Source organism: Microcaecilia unicolor, chromosome 5, assembly GCF_901765095.1.
Source record: "Microcaecilia unicolor chromosome 5, aMicUni1.1, whole genome shotgun sequence".
Classification (NCBI taxonomy): Eukaryota; Metazoa; Chordata; class Amphibia; order Gymnophiona; family Siphonopidae; genus Microcaecilia; species Microcaecilia unicolor.
The window spans coordinates 205,769,410-205,789,495 of NC_044035.1; the positions used below are offsets into that span (position 1 = coordinate 205,769,410).

The 20,086-nt window shown below is 49.1% G+C and overlaps 1 protein-coding gene across 4 annotated transcripts in view; it reads left to right on the forward strand.

The window, feature by feature from the left end:
* NUP93 (nucleoporin 93) overlaps positions 1-20,086 on the forward strand; it is a 1,074,191-nt gene that overhangs the window by 890,480 nt on the left and 163,625 nt on the right. For all 4 annotated transcript variants that reach the window (XM_030203719.1, XM_030203720.1, XM_030203721.1 and 1 more), the window contains one exon: positions 4,576-4,659. In XM_030203719.1, the coding sequence (XP_030059579.1) occupies positions 4,576-4,659 (84 nt within the window). The remainder of the gene's footprint in view (positions 1-4,575; positions 4,660-20,086) is intronic.

The following is a 20,086-nucleotide window of genomic DNA, read 5'->3' on the forward strand; positions in this document are numbered from 1 at the left end:
GCTGTGGGTGGGCCATCCAAGTAGGCACACAACTGAAAAGGAGCCGGGGCTTCCCCTCCGCATACAACCAAGCAAAGCAGTCAGTGAATGTATGAGCTATTTGGTGCTTTTGTTGTGGATCTTCCCTGTATATCTGTGAGCGATATGATCGCCTGTGACCCACACCTAGTCTTTACAACCTGTACCAATAACCAACCCAGTTTATTTGCAAAACGATGGAAGCAGAACTTAACGAAACAACATGGAACTAGTGGGCCCTTTCATGGAGAAGGGAATTCAGTGCTACCTGAGTAGCCTGCTCTCTCTCATGGCTTGTATGATGCTCGAGCGAAAGTCCTGTTTAGCTTTCCAAAAAATAGGTTCCAGTGCAGCATGCCTGCGGCCTAGTGCTTGTTATGGGCGCTAACAAAAGCGAACCATTTCGGCAGTGGAACCGAAACAGGGAGGGCTGCTCCTTTACACTTCTCACGGAGGTATTTTTGAAAGTCCCTATTCTGATGAAGATACACTGGAAGCACCAACCAGTCAAAGCACACCCCCACACATGGTCCAGCATTCTTCCCCCCCTTACACACACCTACAAATGGTCCAGAGTTTAACCTTCTTCCCCCAGCCACCTCCACCTGCACCCTCACCCTGTCCAGCATTTACCTTCTCTTCCCCCAACCCAACAAAACAGTCCAGCATTTACTTTCTCTTCCCCTCCTCATAAATTGTCCAGCTTTTACTTTCTCTTCCCCATCCTCACAAATAGTCCAGCATTTACCTTCTCTTCCCCCAGCCTCATAAATAGTCCAGCATTTACCTTCTGTTCTCCCCACTCCTCAACAAATAGTCCAGCATTTACTTTCTCTTCCCCCTCCCCACCCTCACAAAATAGTCCAGCACTTTCTCTTCTCCTCTCTCCATCCTCAAAAATAGTCCAGCATTGCCTTCTCTTTCCCCCACCTCCACACAAATAGTCTAGCACCTCTCCCCTCCTGTCCCCCTTCAATGAGCCACCAGGCATCTCCCTTTGCCTCTCTTGACCCCATCCCCTGTACCCTTTTAAAGGTTTTCTTGTCTCTAGCAGTCAGCAGCAGTGAGCATAGATTCATACAGCCTGCTCACGCAACCCTGAAGCCTTCTATCTGATGCTCCTGCCTATGTGGAAGCAGGAAGTTATGTCAGAGAGAAGGCTCTGGAGTTGGCACAAGCAGGCTGTATGAATTGCTGTTCTCTGCCACCAACTGCTAGAGACAAAAAAAAACTTACTCCATTCCGGCACAAATAAAGCTGGCTTACCACCCACGGCACACTTTGGGAGTAGCCGTGGCACACTGGTTGAAAAAGGCTGCTGTATATGGACATCCCGGATTACAAAAAAAAGATAGCATTAGAGGCAAAAAAACATAGCAAAATTTTTTTTTCGGTATATTAAAAGCAGGAAGCCGGCAAAAGAATCGGTTGGTCCACTGGTATGGACCGAGGGGTAAAAGGGGGATACAAGGAGATAAAGCAGAAGCGGAGAGATTCAATGAATTCTTTGCTTTGGTCTTCACTGCGGAAGATTTGGGTGGGATACCGATGTCGGAAATTGTATTTCACCGTGGAAGAGTCGGAGAAACTGACTTCACAGTAAACTAGAGGACGTAATGGGGCAGTTCAGCAAACTGAAGAGTAGCAAATCTCTCGGACCAGATGATATTCATCCTAGAGTACTGTTCGAACTGAAAAATGAGCCTTGCGGTGTTCTACTGTTAGTGATATGCAATTTATCTTAAATCGAGCGTGGACCGGAAGATTGGGGGTGGCCAATGTAATGCGATTTTTAAAAGGTTCCAGGGGAGATCCAGGAAATTATAGACCGGTGAGTCTGACGTCCGGTGCGGGGAAGGAACTGGTAGAGGCTATTATCTAAAACAAAATTACAGAGCACATCCAAGGACATGGATACTGAGACCAAGTTCAGCACGGTTTTGTGTGGGAAATCTTGCCTGACCAATTTACTTCAATTCCTTTGAATGGAGGTAAACAAACATGTGCACAAAGGGGAGCTGGTTGATATTGTGTATCTGGATTTTCAAAAGGCGTTTGACAAGGTACCTCATGAAAGGCTACAGAGGAAATTGTAGGGTCATGGGATAGGAGGAAACGTCCTATTGTGGATTAAAAACTGGTTGAAGGATAGGAAACAGAGTGTGGGGTTAAATGGGCAGTATTCACATTGGAGAAGGGTAGTTAGTGGGGTTCCTCAGGGGTCTGCGCTAGGACCGCTGCTCTTTAATATATTTATAAATGATTTAGAGATGGGAGTAACTAGCGAGGTAATTAAATTTGCTGATGACACAAAGTTATTCAAAGTCGTTAAATCGAGGGAGGATTGTGAAAAATTACAAGAGGACCTTACGAGACTGGGAGACTGGGCATCTAAATGGGAGATGACGTTTAATGTGAGCAAGTGCAAAGTGATGCATGTGGGAAAGAGGAACCCGAATTATAGCTACGTTATGCAAGGTTCCACGTTAGGAGTTATGGACCAAGAAAGGGATCTGGGTGTCGTCGTCGATAATACACTGAAACCTTCTGCACAGTGTGCTGCTGCGGCTAGGAAAGCGAATAGAATGTTGGGTATTATTAGGAAAGGTATGGAAAACAGGTGTGAGGATGTTATAATGCCGTTGTATCGCTCCATGGTGCGACCGCAACTTGAGTATTGTGTTCAATCCTGGTCGCCGCATCGCAAGAAAGATATAGTAAAATTGGAAAAGGTGCAGCGAAGGGCGACTAATATGATAGTGGGGATGGGACGACTTCCCTAAGAAAAAAGACTAAGGAGGCTAGGGCTTTTCAGCTTGGAGAAGAGACGGCTGAGGGGAGACATGATAGAGGTATATAAAATAATGAGTGGAGTGGAACAGGTGGATGTGAAGTGTCTGTTCACGGTTTCCAAAAATACTAGGACTAGGGGGCATGCGATGAAACTACAGTGTAGTAAATTTAAAACAAATCGGAGAAAAGTTTTCTTCACCCAACGCGTAATTAAACTCTGGAATTTGTTGCCGGAGAACGTGGTGAATGCGGTTGGCAGAGTTTAAAAAGGGGTTAGACGGTTTCCTAAAGGACAAGTCCATAAACCACTACTAAATGGACTTGAGAAAAATCCACAATTCCAGGAATAACATGTATAGAATGTCTGTACATTTGGGAAGCTTGCCAGGTGCCCTTGGCCTGGATTGGCCGCTGTCGTGGACAGGATGCTGGGTTCAATGGACCCTTGGTCTTTCAATGGACCCTTGGTCTTTTCCCAGTGTGGCATTACTTATCTACTTATCCCCTCATTTAAAAGCAAAGTAAGAGAAGTGCCAGAAAAGTTTACTGTTCAGTTTTTTAAATCATGTTTGTAGTATCCACAGACTCTCTTGCAGCTCTGTTCATACTTCACTGATGTGAGTGATATTTATTTTAAAATTTCTTACTCTCTTAAACCTAAGCAGTTCAGAATATAACATGCACAGAATAAAAGTGACAAAAGTACAAAAAAGTCATCATCACAGAATTAAAACAATACAGGGTTATCACAGAGATCAATAAGCTTCCCTCAAGAGAAAGTTTCCACATACAAAGTTGTTTTTGTTTTTAACTGTCCCTTTTCTCTGCATAGTCGCAGATGACCCGATAGTCTATTCCAAGCCAGTGGACAAGCCTCTGAAAAAGCTGATATATAGACAATAGTAACACTGCTGTATAGGGTTATTTTTATGGTTGCATTTCGATTAAAATTGTAATAGTGCAATTAAAATGTGACTCTGAGCGGGTCGCTTAACCCTTCTTTGCCCAGAGTCACAAGGAGTTGCAGTGGGGTGGGGGGAATAAATAAATAATATGCTTTTAATCAGGATTACAAATTTTAATCGAAATGCACCCCTAAAAAATTAAAGAATAAAAAGTAGTGAAACGATAAGAAATACAAATTGAAAAATTACAAATTAAATAATCTAAAACAGCATGCACAATTGCTATAAACAGCCTTACATTTTTCACAGCCTACTTCAGAAAAGCAAGCCTAGTTATATTCAGCAGCACATCTTGGGGAATATTGTCCCTTAAGGACTGTTGGCTAATTCTGGCCTCTGCATTATTCCTTTGTCCTTAGACACAGTAGAAACAGTGAGGCTAATGTTGTAATATGGTTTATCCAATTATTTTTATGGCTGATGTTCAGTAGCCCTATCTATTTAGGTAGAACCGCTTAAGTGGATAACTTATCCATTTGTTAGGCCTGCTGTTTGTGTGGCCTGGTAAACAGATCAATTTATCCAGATAGTGGCTCAGTATCATCACTTTGGCCCCGCCCATTGCTCCTCCTACACTTCAATGAATTATTTTTTGGCCGTACATCACAAGCCCTTGTATGGTTAGCATTAGGTGCTAATCATATAAGAGCTTTGGATATAAACCCTAATCTGTTTTTCCTGATATCAAAATATTAATTTATATGTATAATTTGTTTAATTAAGACTTTGTTGATATCCTTTAAGTTTAGGTGGTATTCATGAAGATTAAATGTACATTTTGTTTGTTCAATATATATAGATTATTGAACGTCTGAAATTAGTGCCCCTGAGCCAGGATAGTGTGGAAGAGCGAGTTGCAGCGTTCAGGAACTTCAGTGATGAAGTAAGTGTTTTCATAGTTGGTGCCAATGATTCCCTTGTAAGTACAGTGCAATCCGCTTAAGTGCAAGGGTCTGGGACCAAAGAAATACAGTTAACCGGAGCGTGCACTTAACCTTTGTGACCCAAAGAAGCTTGACATCTGATAAACATATGTACAGTACTGTTTTATTATACGTACAGTATTCAGTCTCCGTTAACTGACGTTAGGCTTTCTTGAAGTAATCAGTCATAGTCCTCTGTACACTCTTGTGTCTGTGAGTTCCATAGACTACATCTGCCAGACGTTAAAAACTGTCATAGCACTGACATCCAGTGGCCTCCTGATAGGCCCGCACGGTGTTGAGACTCTCCAGCGCTCTTCCAAAAGTGACAGGAGGTTGTTGAATTTCGTCAGCATGTGCCTCTTTGCTCATTTCTCATCTGTTTCATGTTCCAAGAGAAGATGACATTTCTCTGGTACATGAACGCTTTTGTGCTTTGGGAACTTAAAGATTGGGCTTTAAAGGAGGAATTATAGGTTGGTGTTAGGCAAAATAAAAATATAAAAAGCAAATTCCTTGTCCTCAACAGCAGATGAATCCATTAACTGATGGGTTATATCCGCCTACCAGCAGGTGGAGATACAGAACACTGAAAAACCACAGTGACCTTGGACGGCTAGCCCCTTCTGCCTTCAGTATATCTTTATCTCCCAGCAGGTGTGGACGTCACTTGATCAGCTCCTGGATTTCTGCCTGGGGTGGCTCCTGTGCTTTGCCAGTAGAGCGGGGGTGTTTTAGCTGGTGGTGCCCACTTTGAAGGCATACTTGGTTTTGTTCACTTACCCCATCCCCCCTCCTCCTGGAGTCCCTCTGTTGCTGCCTGCCTCCAACTTTCCTCACAGTATAAAAAAAAAAGTGCGCACTTTATCAGCGTTGCTGTTCTGAGGCTTTCTCCAGAGATTCTGGTTCTGTGCAGCTTGACCGGAGCTCGTTGACTCGGTCTTCTGAGGTGAGAGTAGTGCCCAGCTCCTCCGGGGAGGTTCCCGTAGACAGCGTTCTGTGCGGGGTAAGTTTTGGCGTGAAGCCACCATTTTATTTCTATATTTCCGTCTAGTCGGGCGATGGTGGCTGAAGGCGTAAAGCGCTGCTCCCGCTGTGGTAAACACAGGTCAGCAGCGGGGCTTTGCAGTACGTGCTCCTTAGACGCTCGTGCTAGTACGGGCATGGCGAGCGGTGATTCTTCCCGCTCGATGGAGCTGGCAGGGGGCGCCATTTTGGAAGCGCTGCATGACTCGACCCTCGCACTTTCAGAAGAGTCGGAGTCTAGGGGGAACACGTCGTTCCCTATCATCAAGCCGATCAATCCATAGACTGGTGGGTTGTGTCCATCTACCAGCAGGTGGAGATAGAGAGCAATCTTTTGCCTCCCTATATGTGGTCATGTGCTGCCGGAAATTCCCCAGTATGTTCTCTATCTCAGCAGGTGTGTGGTCACACAGCAGCAGCTCTGGCTAGGTCTCCAAGCCTAATTGTTTAGGTTTTGTTGAGTACCTGGGGTTGAGGGCTCTTCGTGAGCAAGTGCAAACCTGGTGGTGCCAGGTCCCTCCTTTTCTCCCCCCTCCCGCTGGCTCCGTTAAACGAAAAAAAAATTTTTTTTTTTAAACGTTCAAAAAGGACGTCCATTTGCAGCTGCTCACTGGAACAAGTCGTCGCTGCTCGGAGCAAGAAGCAGGTAATTTTTACCTTTTACTAGCGGGCAGGGGGTTCCCCGAACCGTCTCCACGTGGCTATAGCCGTGGAGGGCAAGGGCGCGAAAAGACACTCCCCGGAACGCTTCGCGCCTAGCGGGGAAGCGGGGGGATCGAAGGTAGAGTCGCCCTTTTTGGGCGCCCTTTCAGAACCAGGAGAGTTCACCGGTTTTTCCTCCGGCGCGGCGGCCTTTCCTGCCTTAGGCGCCCATCCCCCGCTGGCCGCCCTTCTGGTCGTGACCGGCCACGCGGCTCGGTCGGCTTCTTCTTGGGCCTCCCTCGAGATGGGAGACGTTAACAGCTTGGTCGCCCTTGAATCGGGCGACAGTAAGAAGTCGGCGAAATTAAAACGCCCTTCTTCCCGCGCGGCTCCTTCTCGGAGTTTCGCGCCGGACGCCATTTTGGTGGCACAACACGCCTCTCCCCCGCTACTGGGAGCGCAGATGGAGGGCGCCTCTAGGGCCGCGGCACAGGCTGCAGAAATGCACAGACTGGGAGGTCTCTCCCCTGAGTTCATTTTGCTGCTGCATCAAGCCTTTCTTATGCAGAACACTGCTCCTGCCCACCCCTCTGATCGGGGTGATGAGGCCTCTGTGCTTAAGCGCCCTCGGGTGGAGCTTCCACCCTCCGGGGACTCGGTCCCCTCTGATGTGGATGACGGCAGCGTGTCTGAGGTCTCCCAGAGATCCTTAGCGGAATCGATGGAAGAGACTGATCCTCGCTCGGATGGAGCGGACGACCCCTCTGCAGCGCGGCTTTTTCGCTCAGAGGATTTGCCCAACCTGCTTGTGCAGGCCATGAGCATTTTGAAGATTGCCTCTCCGGAGGAAGGCTCTCTCTCAGCCTCTACTGGCTCCGCCATTATGCTGGGAACGAAGCACCCGCCTAGAACCTTCCACGTTCATGAAGCCATGCAGACCTTAATTTCAGCGCAATGGGATGCCCCTGAGGCAAGCCTGAAAGTAGCCAGGGCTATGTCCCGTCTGTACCCCTTTCCTGAGGGGGAACGGGAAGCCTTTGTCTGGCCCACGATAGATTCCTTAATCACTGCCGTGACTAAGAAAACGGCGCTGCCGATGGAAGGTGGCACTGCCCTGAAGGACGCCCAAGACAGGAGAATGGAGGCGGCCTTAAAGTCGTCCTTTGAGGCGGCCGCTCTGAGTTTGCAAGCCTAGGTGTGCGGCTCCTACGTGGCTAGGGCGTGCCTGACTGTTTTGCAGCGGGCTTCCCCCTCGGACCCTTCCTGGAGGGCGGAATGGCCAACCCTGGAGTCGGGTTTGGCCTACTTGGCAGACTTGCTGTATGATGTTTTGAGAGCCTTGGCCAAGGGCATGGCTCAGACAGTCTCTGCGCGGCGGTGGCTCTGGCTTAAGCACTGGTCTGCTGACCATGCCTCTAAATCTCGCCTAGCCAAGTTGCCTTTTAAAGGCAAGCTGCTCTTTGGGGACGAGTTGGACAAGATCGTGACGGAGCTCGGCACATCCAAGGGCAAGAGGTTGTCGGAGGTTAGGACTCGGGCCAGCAGTGCCCGTCCTGGTCCTTCTTTTTTTTTTTTTTTTTTTTTTTAACAATTTTTTTATTAATGAATAATTGCATATCACAAATGACAACCAAATTCTTTAGCTCCAATACAACTTAGCCAACAGTATACACAATTTGGTAGAGTAACATCAATTTTCTTTTTCCTTAATACAAAAAATAAACGCTCTTCAATAGAATGTGATAGTCATTACATAAACATGACATAAATATTCCCAACCTCCAATTACATCAGATATTTTTGATCCCCTAAGCTTCCCTTATCCCCCCTCCCCCCCCCACCCATCATCGGTACATAACATAGCCTCATTAAATTCCTTTCCATTGTTCATACACATGCCATATTTTTTGGAATTGTTGTATTTGCCCTTTACGGATAGCTGTCAACTTTGACATTTGATAGAGAAGGTACAGTCTACCTTTTATTATCTGCATTCTGGGGACTTCCTTCTGTCTCCAGGCTTGAGCTAGCGCTATTTTAGCTGCTCCCAGGAGATGGATGACCAACTTATGGCAATGTATAGGGCTCTTCCCTGGGCGTGCATTCAGTAAGCAATATTGGGCTTGAGCTGGGTATTTTATCTTTAACATGTCATATATCATGTCTAAAATCTCGGTCCAAAACCCCTGAACCCGGGGACAATCCCACCAGATGTGCCAAAATGTCCCTCGTCCCCCACATTCTCTCCAACAGTCTGTTGTAATCTGTGGATAAATTTTATGTAATCGCATCGGCGTATAATACCATCTATACAAAATTTTATATCCGTTTTCTGCCAATGGCTGGGCAACGGTCAGTTTCAACAGATGTCTATACCCAGCCGCCCACCATTCCTCCGAATACTGTGCCTGGAGATCTTCCTCCCATCGCCTCGTATAAAAGCCTTTTGGCGACGAGAGGAGGAATAATGCTCTATATAAGCGTGTTATGCTACCTTTCCCATCCCCCCCTCTCATCGCTTGCTCCAACCCTGTCTCAGTCAGTTCTAGTTCATCCCTGGCTCGTCTCAAAATGTAACTCCTTAAGCAGACATAAAATACCAGGTCTCTTTCCTCTAGATCAAACTCTTCCTGCAAATCTTCAAAGGATTTTATTTCTCCATTACTCCATAACTGTCCTAGTCTATCAAGCCCTTTCTTGGCCCATATTGAGTACGTTCTCTCTTCTACTCCAAGGGGGAAGCCCGGTGCACCTCGTATAGCCATCTGTAGAAAGTACTTTCTATCTGGAAACACCTTTCTCCTGACTTGGAGCCATGTATTTAGTAAGTGTTTGAGACCCATCGGGACTTTCCCTGCTGCTGCTGAGATCTCCCTTCCCGGGCCCCATAGTATGTCCCTCAGGTATCGGGTCCCCAGCCACGCTCTTTCCCAATGTAGCCACTTCTTGTTGTTCATTGAATCCCACCCCGCTAGAATCCTAAGTTGTGCTGCCTGGTAATACAGATAAAAATTAGGGACTCCCATTCCACCCTTTGCTGGAGTTTGAAACATCATACTCCTTCGTACCCTTGGTGGTCTCTTTCTCCAAATATATGCAAACATTTTCTTATTTAGTTGTTGAAAGAAAGCTCGGGGAATCGGCAATGGGAGTGCCAGAAACAAGTACAGCAATTTAGGTAAGAGCATCATCTTTACAGCCTGAATTCTACCCAGCCATGTTATTGTTAGGCCTTCCCATCTGTCCAGCTCCTCGAACAACTCCCTCAGTTTCTTTGGGAAATTTTCCTGAACTATGTTCTCAATCCTAGATGTGACCATTATGCTTAGATATCTGATTGTTTGGTTGCCCATTGAATTGGATATAATGCCTTCAACCTCTGGGCCTCATCCTGGGGCCATGGTAGATTAAGTATCTCTGATTTATTTACATTTATTTTAAATCCCGACATCTTCCCATATTGTTGCAATTCCTCCATCACCTGCCCAAGCGATTGTGCAGGGTGAGCCAATGTCATCAGCACATCATCAGCGAAGAGCATAATCTTATGCTCTCGCTTCCCTTTAATTACTCCCCGTATATTCCCGTGTTCCCTGATCTTCTTAGCTAAGGGTTCAATTGACAGTGCAAAAAGCAGAGGAGAAACTGCACAAACCCTGTCTCGTCCCTCTTCCAGGTTCAGCAATTTCGTGTGAGAACCATTTATTTTTAGCATTGCCATAGGGCTTGTGTATAATAATTGTAACCACTTTAGAACCTCCCTCCCATTCCTATCTGTTCTAAGACTGCAATAAAAAGGACCATTCCACTCGGTCAAAGGCCTTTTTCCGCGTCTACCGAGAACAAAATTACCGAGTCTGCCTCGTCAGACGCTCTGCTGGATGATATGCAAGAGGCATCTGATATTATCAAACGTCTGTCTTGCCCTCTATAAATCCTGCCTGATCATCATGTATAATATGTGGTAACATTTTCTGCAACCTATTTGCAAGGATTTTAGTGAAGATTTTATAATCCAATATTAATAGCGATATGGGCCTATACGAGCCACAGCTCAGGGGGTCTTTTCCCGGTTTCTGTATTAAGACTACTTCGGCCAGTCTCCAGGATATGGTAGCTCCCCGCGTCATCAAAAGATGTTATTACCTTCAGCAACAAGGAGCCCAGCCATTTGGCAAACATTTTATAGAAACGCGCGGGAAAGCCATCCAGCCCGGGGCTTTATCGTAGGCATTCCTGATCACTGTTCTCAATTCTTCTAATGTCAGGGATTTGATAAGGTTTCAAGTGCTTCCTCAGATAGTCTTGGGGAGCCTGACCTCTGTAGATATTTCTCTATATCTCCCTGGGCCGTTTCCTGCTCTGATTTATATATTTGGTCATAATAGTCCCAGAATATTGTTTGTATCTCTTCTGCTTGAGTTAACAGTTTGCCCGTGTCGTCATCTATACCCGATATATAATTCCTCTGAGCTTGCTTTTTAATTTGTGGCCAACAGTCTACTAGCTCTATTCCCAACTTCGAAATGTTCTTGCTGGGCTTGTTGCATCTGATGCGCTATTCTCTGATAATTGCAATTCATTAAGCTGGGCCCTATATTGTTGTAATTCTGCAACATTTTTGTATCCGTCTGGTCCGTTTATGTGCTCTCTCACTGAGTTCTAATCTTTTTTCGCAGGTCAGCCTCTTGCTCTATCTTTTTTTGGGGGTAGGGACTGTAAAGCTATTAATTGACCTCTCAGGACCACCTTTCATGCCCTCCCATAAGTGGGGCTGGGTGCACCTCTCCCGTGTCATTATACTTTATATATTCCATAATATAGTTTTCTATTATAGGTATATTTTGTGGTCTAATAACAACGCCTCATTAATCTCCAGGGCTTTCGCCGTTTCTTCTGAGTATCTGATAGCATGTTAATACTACCATAGAGTGGTTGACCAGGTACATGATTCTATCTCCACCTATCTATTTGGATCTCATGGTCAATCACCCAACCAATACTCAATCCTCGCGTATGTGTTATGTGTGGGTGCATAATGAGTATAGTCTTTTCTAGCCCATGAGTGTCTGCCATAGGTCCATGAGTCCCCATCTTGCCATCCATGCCCTAAAGGCCATACGCTCCCCTTTGGCATAGCTTTCTGCACCACCCCGAATTATCCAATTGTGGGTTAGTTGTCAAATTAAAGTCTCCTCCCCACAATCAATTGCCTTTGACATGATTCCCGTAGGACCCGCTCCAGTTCTTCCAGGAACACCCTTTTGGCCCTCATTGGGTGCATAGACGCACAATAGAGTGTAATACACATTACATTTAGAGACTATCAGCAGTAGATATCTGCCACCGCTTTATCTTTAAACTGTTTTATGTATTATCCCAAGGCGTGAGAGCTCGAGAGCGCAATCAAAACCCCTTTTTTTTTTTAACTCTTCTATACTGGATGCACAGATTATGTTGGGATAATGTTTATGCTTTACTAGGTGTTCATGCTGCCTTTTGAGATGGGTCTCTTGTAGAAACACCACATCTGCCTTTTGGCGCAGCATTTCTCTGAACATCTGCTTACGCTTTGCGGGGAATTTAAACCCCGTACATTTACGGTAAACATATTTAAACATGGCAGTATAGTAATGTGGTATCTATTCACTGAGAACCTTTATCGTGTACCAAGATGATAGTCCCTTTTTCCCTCTCTTCCCCACCCTCATCCCTCCAATATCATATACCCCAAACAATTTCAGCTTCCCACCCTCCTCCCCTCAACCCTACCCATAACTTTGACATCCGATCCACAATTAGGTCGGAACTTACAAGGGGGGAAGTGACCCTCTTGCCCTCTTCCACCTTCAATCTCAGCCAAACATTAACTCTTATCTATAGCCCTCTGAGCAACCCGGGCATAATATCTTCAACCCAAATTAACTTTTCAACCAAATGCACACAGTTAAACAGTCGGCCAATTCCACTCGCTTCCCGAGTGTACCGTTAGCCTTCAGCCGGCCATACTTCATCCAACCTCCCGCAATCCGGAAATCTCTCAGGTGAGGCGACCCGCTGATTTCTGGCGTTGCAGACGCCTCTGGCCTACTCTCTGCCATTTCGGGTGGGTTCGCTGACCTTGGACTGGCCGTGAGGCAGCTGGCGTGGACGGCGGATCTGCCTGCTGATCTCCCTGAAGAATCTCATGGGCCTCTGCTAGTGATTTTATTTGATACTGTTGTCCATCTTTGTAGAATGCTATCGCAAACGGGTATCTCCAGCGGTAGCGAATCCCCAAGTCTCTCAGTTTGGTAGTAAGTGGCTTGAGGTCTGCTCTACGCTTTAAGGTGATCGCGGCCAAGTCCTGATAAATTTCTATAGGGTACGAGTCCCATTGAAAATCTGTTGTTTTTCGAGCCGCAGCTAGTACTCGCTCTTTTAATTTGAAGTCCTGGAAACATGCAATTATGTCCTTAGGTGGGCCTGTTCCAGGTTTACATTTTCTGGTGGGATCGGGTCAGCTGAGTCCGCTAGTATAGCGCTTACAATTTTTTGTACCACCTCTTCACTATTTTGGTAAGTCGGGGTCTCAGGTACTCCACGAAATCGGAGGTTATGGTGTCTACTCCTGTTTTCCAGGTCCTCCAGTTTATCATTGATTGTTTGTTGCCCTAGCCGCTCATCGGCTATTTGTCTCTCCAAAGAGCCCAGAGTCTCCGCATGGTCATCCAGGCTGTTTTCCACTTCCTCAACTCTGTGGCCCAGCTCCTTTATCTCTCCTCTTAGATCGTTTCCAAGAGTAGCCAGCTCTGAGCGCATCGCTTTCAAATCGGCGCGAATCTCTTGAATCCAGCCACAGAGTTCCGGTAGTCCGGCGCACTCCGAGTCTCCGCAGCCTTGCGTTGCAAACAGATCCCCCGAAAACGGGATCTCCGCTGCCATTTGGTCCGCTGTCTCCTCTAGCGTTTGAGGCGCCATATTTTTTTTGGACCCGTCGCTCGCGAATGCGAACTGTGAAAGATCGACGGCGTCCGCCCGCTTCTGCATGGCCCTAGCGGGATCTCTCCCCTCCACTGGTTCTGCCGCTGTTTTTCTCCGGTTGCTCGTTAGGCTTTCGCGTTCGAGGGCGCTAATTATTGCGGTGGGCAGTCAGGAGCACGGCACTTAAGCGGCCATGTTCTCCGATGACGTCACTTCCTCCCCCCCGTCCTGGTCCTTCTAAGGGCCGATTCCAGGAAGCCCGTCGGAATCGCCCGGGCAAGTCGGCCTCCTCTACCTCCACTTCCTTCAAACGGAACTTCTCCCCCAAGCAGCATTCCTTTCCTAGGGACCGCCGTCCCGGAGGTTCGTCCTCTGGCCCGCCCCCAGGGTCATGTACCCAATGACGGGGACCTGGTCCATGGCCCAGTGCAGATAGGAGGAAGGTTGTCCTCGTTTCTGGGCGAGTGGGCCAGGGTAACTTCAGACGCTTGGGTTCTGGAAGTCATCAGAGACGGCTACAAGCTAGAGTTCTGCCGACCCCTAAGAGACAGGTTTGTAAACTCTCCTCACAAGTCTCAGGTCAAAGCAGCTGCCGTGCAGCAGACTTTGAGCAACCTGATCCGCCTGGGCGCGGTGGTCCCGGTGCCAGTAGATCAGCTTGGCAAGGGGCGCTACTCCATTTACTTTGTGGTGCCAAAGAAAGAAGGATCTGCTCGGCCTATTCTCGACCTCAAAGGAGTCAATCAGGCCTTGAAAGTTCAGCACTTCCGGATGGAGACCCTCCGCTCCGTAATAGCTGCGGTGAAAAAGGGAGAATTCCTGGCCTCCCTGGACATCAAGGAAGCTTACCTACATATTCCCATCTGGCCGCCTCATCAGCGCTTTCTGCACTTTGCAGTGCTGGGCCGACACTTCCAGTTCAGAGCCCTCCCGTTCGGGTTGGCTACGGCTCGCTGACCTTCTCCAAAGTAATGGTGGTCATCGCGGCTTACCTCCGCAAGGAGGGAGTGCAAGTCCATCTTATCTGGACGACTGGCTGATCCGAGCCCCTTCCTATGCGGAGTGCGGGAGAGCTACAGACAGGGTCATTGCTCTTCGGAGCTCCCTGGGATCGATCATCAACTGGGAGAAAAGCCAGCTGCACCCAACTCAGTCTCTGGAGTTTCTGGGAGTTCCTGCCAGACAACGGAGCGTCAAGCTTCAGACCCAGGTGGGCCAGTTCCTAGCCTCCTCCTCTACTCTTCGGGCTTGGCACTATGTGCAGCTGTTAGGCTCCATGACGGTCATGATGGAGGTAGTGCCCTGGGCCAGGGCTCATATGAGACCACTACAGCACTCTCTTCTGCGGCGGTGGACTCCAGTCTCGGAGTATGCCTTCCTTTGGATCCAGCGGTGTGAAAGGCGCTGAGCTGGTGGCTGAGGCCAGGCAAGCTGTCCGCAGGAATGCCTCTTACGACCCCGGAGTTGGTTGTCGTCACGACGGACGCCTGCTTGACGGGCTGGGGAGCCCACTGCCTGGGACGGACAGCGCAGAGGCTCTGGTCTCCTGCAGAGACGAAATGGTCCATCAACCTCCTGGAGCTCCGAGCCATTCGGTTGGCGCTTCTAGAATTTATCCCTGTACTGGTGCTGAGGCCTGTATGGGTCCTGTCGGACAATGCCACGGCGGTGGCCTATGTCAATCGCCAGGGAGGTACCAGGAGCGCCCCTCTAGCCAAGGAGGCCATGAAGCTATGCCTGTGGGCGGAAGCGAATCTGGAACAGCTGTCGGCGGCCCACATTGCGCGAGTCATGAATGTCAAGGCGGACTTTCTCAGTCGCCATACCTTGGTTCCCGGAGAGTGGCAACTGTCTGCTCGGGCGTTCTTGGACATCACGAAACGCTGGGGCGGCCGAGCCTGGATCTGATGGCGTCCTCGGCCAAGTGCCGCGTTTTTTAAGCAGAGGACGGGACCCCCCGATCTCTGAGAGTCGATGCTCTTCTCCAGCATTGGCCGGCACAGGAGCTTCTCTACGTGTTCCCGCCCTGGCCATGATGGGCAGGGTGCTAGGCCGGGTGGCAAAGCATCCGGGCGGGTGATCCTGGTGGGTCCGGATTGGCCCAGACGTCCCTGGTATGCGGACTTGGTCAGACTCTCGGTGGACGGCTCTCTGCGGCTGCCAGCAGAGCGGGTCCTCTTACATCAGGGTCCCGTGGTGATGGAGGATCCCTCCCCCTTTGGTGTTACGGGCCTGGCTATTGAGCGGAAGCGGCTGAGGAAGAAGGGCTTCTCAGACAAAGGTCATCGCCACTATGCTGAGAGCGAGGAAGCGCTCTACTTCCACCACTTACGCCAGGGTTTGGCGTACCTTTGCGTCGTGGTGCAAGGCAGGCTCTATATCGCCCTTCACTGCTCCAATATCTTCAGTGTTGGCGTTCCTGCAAGAGGGGCTGGAGAAAGGCCTGTCGCTCAGTTCGCTGAAAGTCCAGGTGGCGGCTCTAGCTTGCTTCAGGGGTCGTCTGAAGGGGGCTTCCCTGGCTTCCCAGCCGGATGTGGTACGCTTTCTCAAAGGAGTTAATCACCTGCACCCCCCTCTGCACTCGATAGTGCCTACGTGGAATCTCAATCTGGTACTACAGACCTTGCAGAAGCCGCCCTTCGAGCCCTAGCCAAGGGCATTGCTGAAGGACCTGACTTTGAAAGCAGTCTTCCTGGTGGCCATCACATCAGCCAGAAGAGTTTCCGAGCTCCAGGCGCTCTCGTGTAGAGAACTGTTCCTGCGATTCACTGAGGCAGGAGTATCGATTCGCCCAGTGCCTTCCTTCCTGCCCAAGATTGTTTCTCGATTCCATGTGAATCAGCAGCTTTACCTACCCTCCTTTCGTAGGGAGGATTACCCAGAGGAGTACCCTGCGCTCAAATACCTGGATGTTAGACGGGTCATCATCAGATACTTGGAAGTGACCAATGATTTCCGGAAGTCGGATCATCTGTTCATGCTGTTCGCAGGCCCTCGTAAGGGTCTGCAGGTATCTAAGCCTACAGTGGCACGTTGGGTCAAGGAGACGATTGCGTCAGCTTATGTGGCGGCGGGGAAGATTCCGCCTATTCAGCTGAAGGCGCACTCGACTAGAGCACAAGCAGCCTCGATGGCGAAGTCCAGATCTGTCTCCTTGGAAGAGATTTGCAGAGCGGCTACTTGGTCTTCGGCTCATACCTTCTCACGACATTACCGCTTGGATGTGGCTGCTCGGGCCGAGGCCCAGTTTGGGGCTTCAGTGTTGCGTTCAGGGTTTTCCATGTCCCGCCCTGGGTGAGTACTGCTTCGGTACATCCCACCAGTCTATGGATTGATCGGCTTGATGATAGGGAAGGTAAAATTATGTATCATACCTGATAATTCTCTTTCCCTTAATCATAGCCGATCAATCCATAGCCCCTCCCAGATATCTGTATTGTTTGTGTTCTGGTTATATTTCAGGTTCAAGTTCAGTCTTCATTTCCTGTTCACGAGGACTTTGTGTTCAAGTTCTTCCAATTGAAGTCTCTTCGAGTTGAGACGATTTTGTGTTACAGTGAGCTGCTGCTTCCTCTCCCCCCGTTTCGGCGGTGGCTGGATTGATAACTAAATTATGCCGGCGCTCCCTCCCACTTCGTGCGGCTGTAGGGTAGCTTTGTATCCCTCCCGCTTTGGAGGTGTTAGGGTAAGCCAGCTCCTCCCGCGGTTGCGGTAGCAGGATAAGCCAGTTCCCCCCGCGTCGGTGAGTGTGGTTTTCCGCCCACCGCCCCGGCGATGGTCCGCTGGAATATTTCCCCTCCCCCGCTTCAGCGGTGGTGAGCTGGGCAGAGTGTCCCTTTGTGGGTGTAATTCTCTAAGTGCTGAGTCCTGCGGATGGAGCTTTGATATCGACATACTGGGGAATTTCCGGCAGCACATGACCACATATAGGGAGGCAAAAGATTGCTCTCTATCTCCACCTGCTGGTAGTTGGACACAACCCACCAGTCTATGGATTGATCGGCTATGATTAAGGGAAAGAAAATTATCAGGTATGATACATAATTTTACCTTCCGAGGCTCCTAGGGGAGCTCCTTCCTCCGCTTCTCCTAATTCAGGGGCGGAGGGCCAGGGTGAGTTTTTCTCCCCTGAATTTGGGCTGCTGATGCATAAGGCCTTTATGTTAAAAAGGACTTTGCCGGAGGCGTCTGACACTTCGTTGCGAACTGGATTCCCTCCAAGTTTTGATAGCCCGGTGTTGGCTGCGGAGTTTACTTCTTCCCCCGAGTGTTGGACTGACGCTAAACATAGACGGGTAAATTCCCCATCTGAGAGTGGCGCATCTCCCTTTTCCCCCTCTGGCAGGCTGTGGGGGTCTGAGAAGTCTGGTAGGCCCTCATGGACGGATGATCCAGAGGAGGGCCCCGGTTTGCCACAGGATTTGGATGATCCTAAAGCGGTACGGATTTTCCTCCACGACGAGCTGCCAGCGCTCATTTCTGATGCCTTGCAGGCCCTTTCTATTGAAGATCCGGCCGAGGGCGATGCCTCCTCTGTTAATCTTAGGATGGCTAGTACTAAGAAGCCTTCTCTGGTTTTGCCTGTGCATGACCATCCAAGAGCGTATTTCTGCTCAATGGTCCGACCCTGATGAGCCTTTTAAGGTTGCCAGGGCTATGGGTCAGCTTTACCCTCTGAGTGAGGATCACTTGACTCCTTTTCGGATGCCTAAAGTGGATGCGTTAGTCACGGCCGTGACTTTAAAGACCACTCTCCCGGTGGAGGGAGGGTTCGCTTTGAAAGATATGCAGGACCGGTGGCTATAATCCGCGCTGCAACGGTCCTTTTACATCTTGGGCCTTTCCTTAAGGGCGGCGATTTGCAGTTCCTATGCAGCCCGTGTCTGTCTTCCTGGTTACAGCAGGCGGGTGTTTTGCCCGAGGATGGTGCGGGTTCCCTCTCTGAGGTTGTCCCACGTATGGAGTCTGCGCTGTCTTTTGGGGCTGATGCGGCTAAGCAGATGTCTGTGGTGGTTGCTGCCTGCCGCCTTCTTTGGCTGCTGCATTGAGCGGCTGACATGGCCTCTAAGCAGAGGCTGGTTAGGTTACCCTTTGGGGCCTTCTGCTATTTGGAGAGGAATTGAAGAAGATTGTTGAAGACCTAGGGGACTTCTAGTCCCAGCGGTTACCTGAGGATAGGCCGCGGCCTTCTTCCAAAAGCTCTTCTTCCAGGCCACGTCTCCGCGAAGCACCCAGGTTTTGCCCCGGGCGCTCTGCTGGGTTTTCTTAACGTGCCCGTTTTCAGCAGAGGAACTCCTGTCGCTCGGACAAGCGTTCCGCAGCAGCCGGCCAACGGACAGGAGTTCATGGGCGTCCTCCACATTAACAGGATGCCGATACGCTCGTTGATTCCTGCAGTAAGGGGTCATCTTTCTCTCTTTTTTAGGGAGTGGACCAATATTTCTTCGGTTCATTGGGGCCTAGACCTGATCAGAGAAGGCTACCGATTGGAATTCGGTGCCCCGGTGAGAGACGCTTTTATGGAGTCCCGATGTGGCACTGCCGTCTAACGGGCGGCGGTAGAGGAGACCTTGCAAGTCTTACTGCACCTCGGAGCGGTTGTTCCAGTGTCTCCCGCCGAACGCGGCTGCGGTCGCTACTCTGTTTATTTTGTGGCCCCTCGAAAAGGTAGGTCTTTCAGACCGGTCCTCGACTTACAAAGAGTCAACGAGGCTTTAAGAGTGCGAATCTTTTGCATGGAAACCCTGCACTCCGTCATTTTGGCGGTACAGCCAGGAGAGTTTCTCACGTCTCTGGACCTCAAGGAAGCTTATTTGCTAATGCCTATTTGGCCTCCGCATCAGCGGTTTCTCCAGTTTGCGGTTTTGGGCCAACATTTCCAGTTTCGGGCCTTGCCTTTCGGCCTAGCCACAGCTCCCCTTGCCTTTTCCAAGGTGATGGTGGTGGTAGCTGCCTTTCTCAGGCGAGAGGGTGTCAAAGTTTACCTGTATCTCGACGACTGGCTCATCAGGGCGGATTCGGTTGACGAGAGTCATCTCGCCATGACCAGAGTGATAACAGTTCTTCAGACTCTGGGCTGGGTGATCTATTTGCCCAAAAGTCACCTGAACCCTTCTCAGTCTCTCGAGTATTTGGGGGTACGGTTCGACAAGCCATCGGGGTTCGTCTTCCTCCCCGACCACAGGCGATGCAAGCTTCAGAATCAGGTCCATCTGCTCCTGCGGATGCCTTCACCGTCAACCACACTGCAAAGGGAAACAGCCATCTATAACGTATTCCCTTTGTTCTCATATACTCCATTACCTCCTGGAAAGATCTGCGCTTCTGAATTGTAGACCACGCCAAGTCCTGAAACCAGTCTTAAAATTTTTCCACACTATCTCCTGCTGTCTGGCCTTTGCCAGAATTCGCTCTTTAATGGGGTAGTCTGTAAAACACACCACAATGTCCCTCGGATTAGATCCTCTTTGAGGACCCGCCACCCGATGAGCTCTTTGGATACCAATTTCCCTTTTCTGAGACTCACCCTCTTTCTGCAACAAATGCTTACACAGCTCCCCTATTACCACCTCGATGTTGCTGAAAATGTCCAGTTCTGGTATCCCTTTGAATCTCAAATTACATCTTCGAGATCTGTTATCCAGATCTTCTAACTGGACCTTAAGCTGCTGAAGTTCTCCTCTACCTCCACTTTTTTTAGCCAACTTTCCCACTTCATTTTTGAGACCTTCATGCTCCAACTCCATTTCACCAACC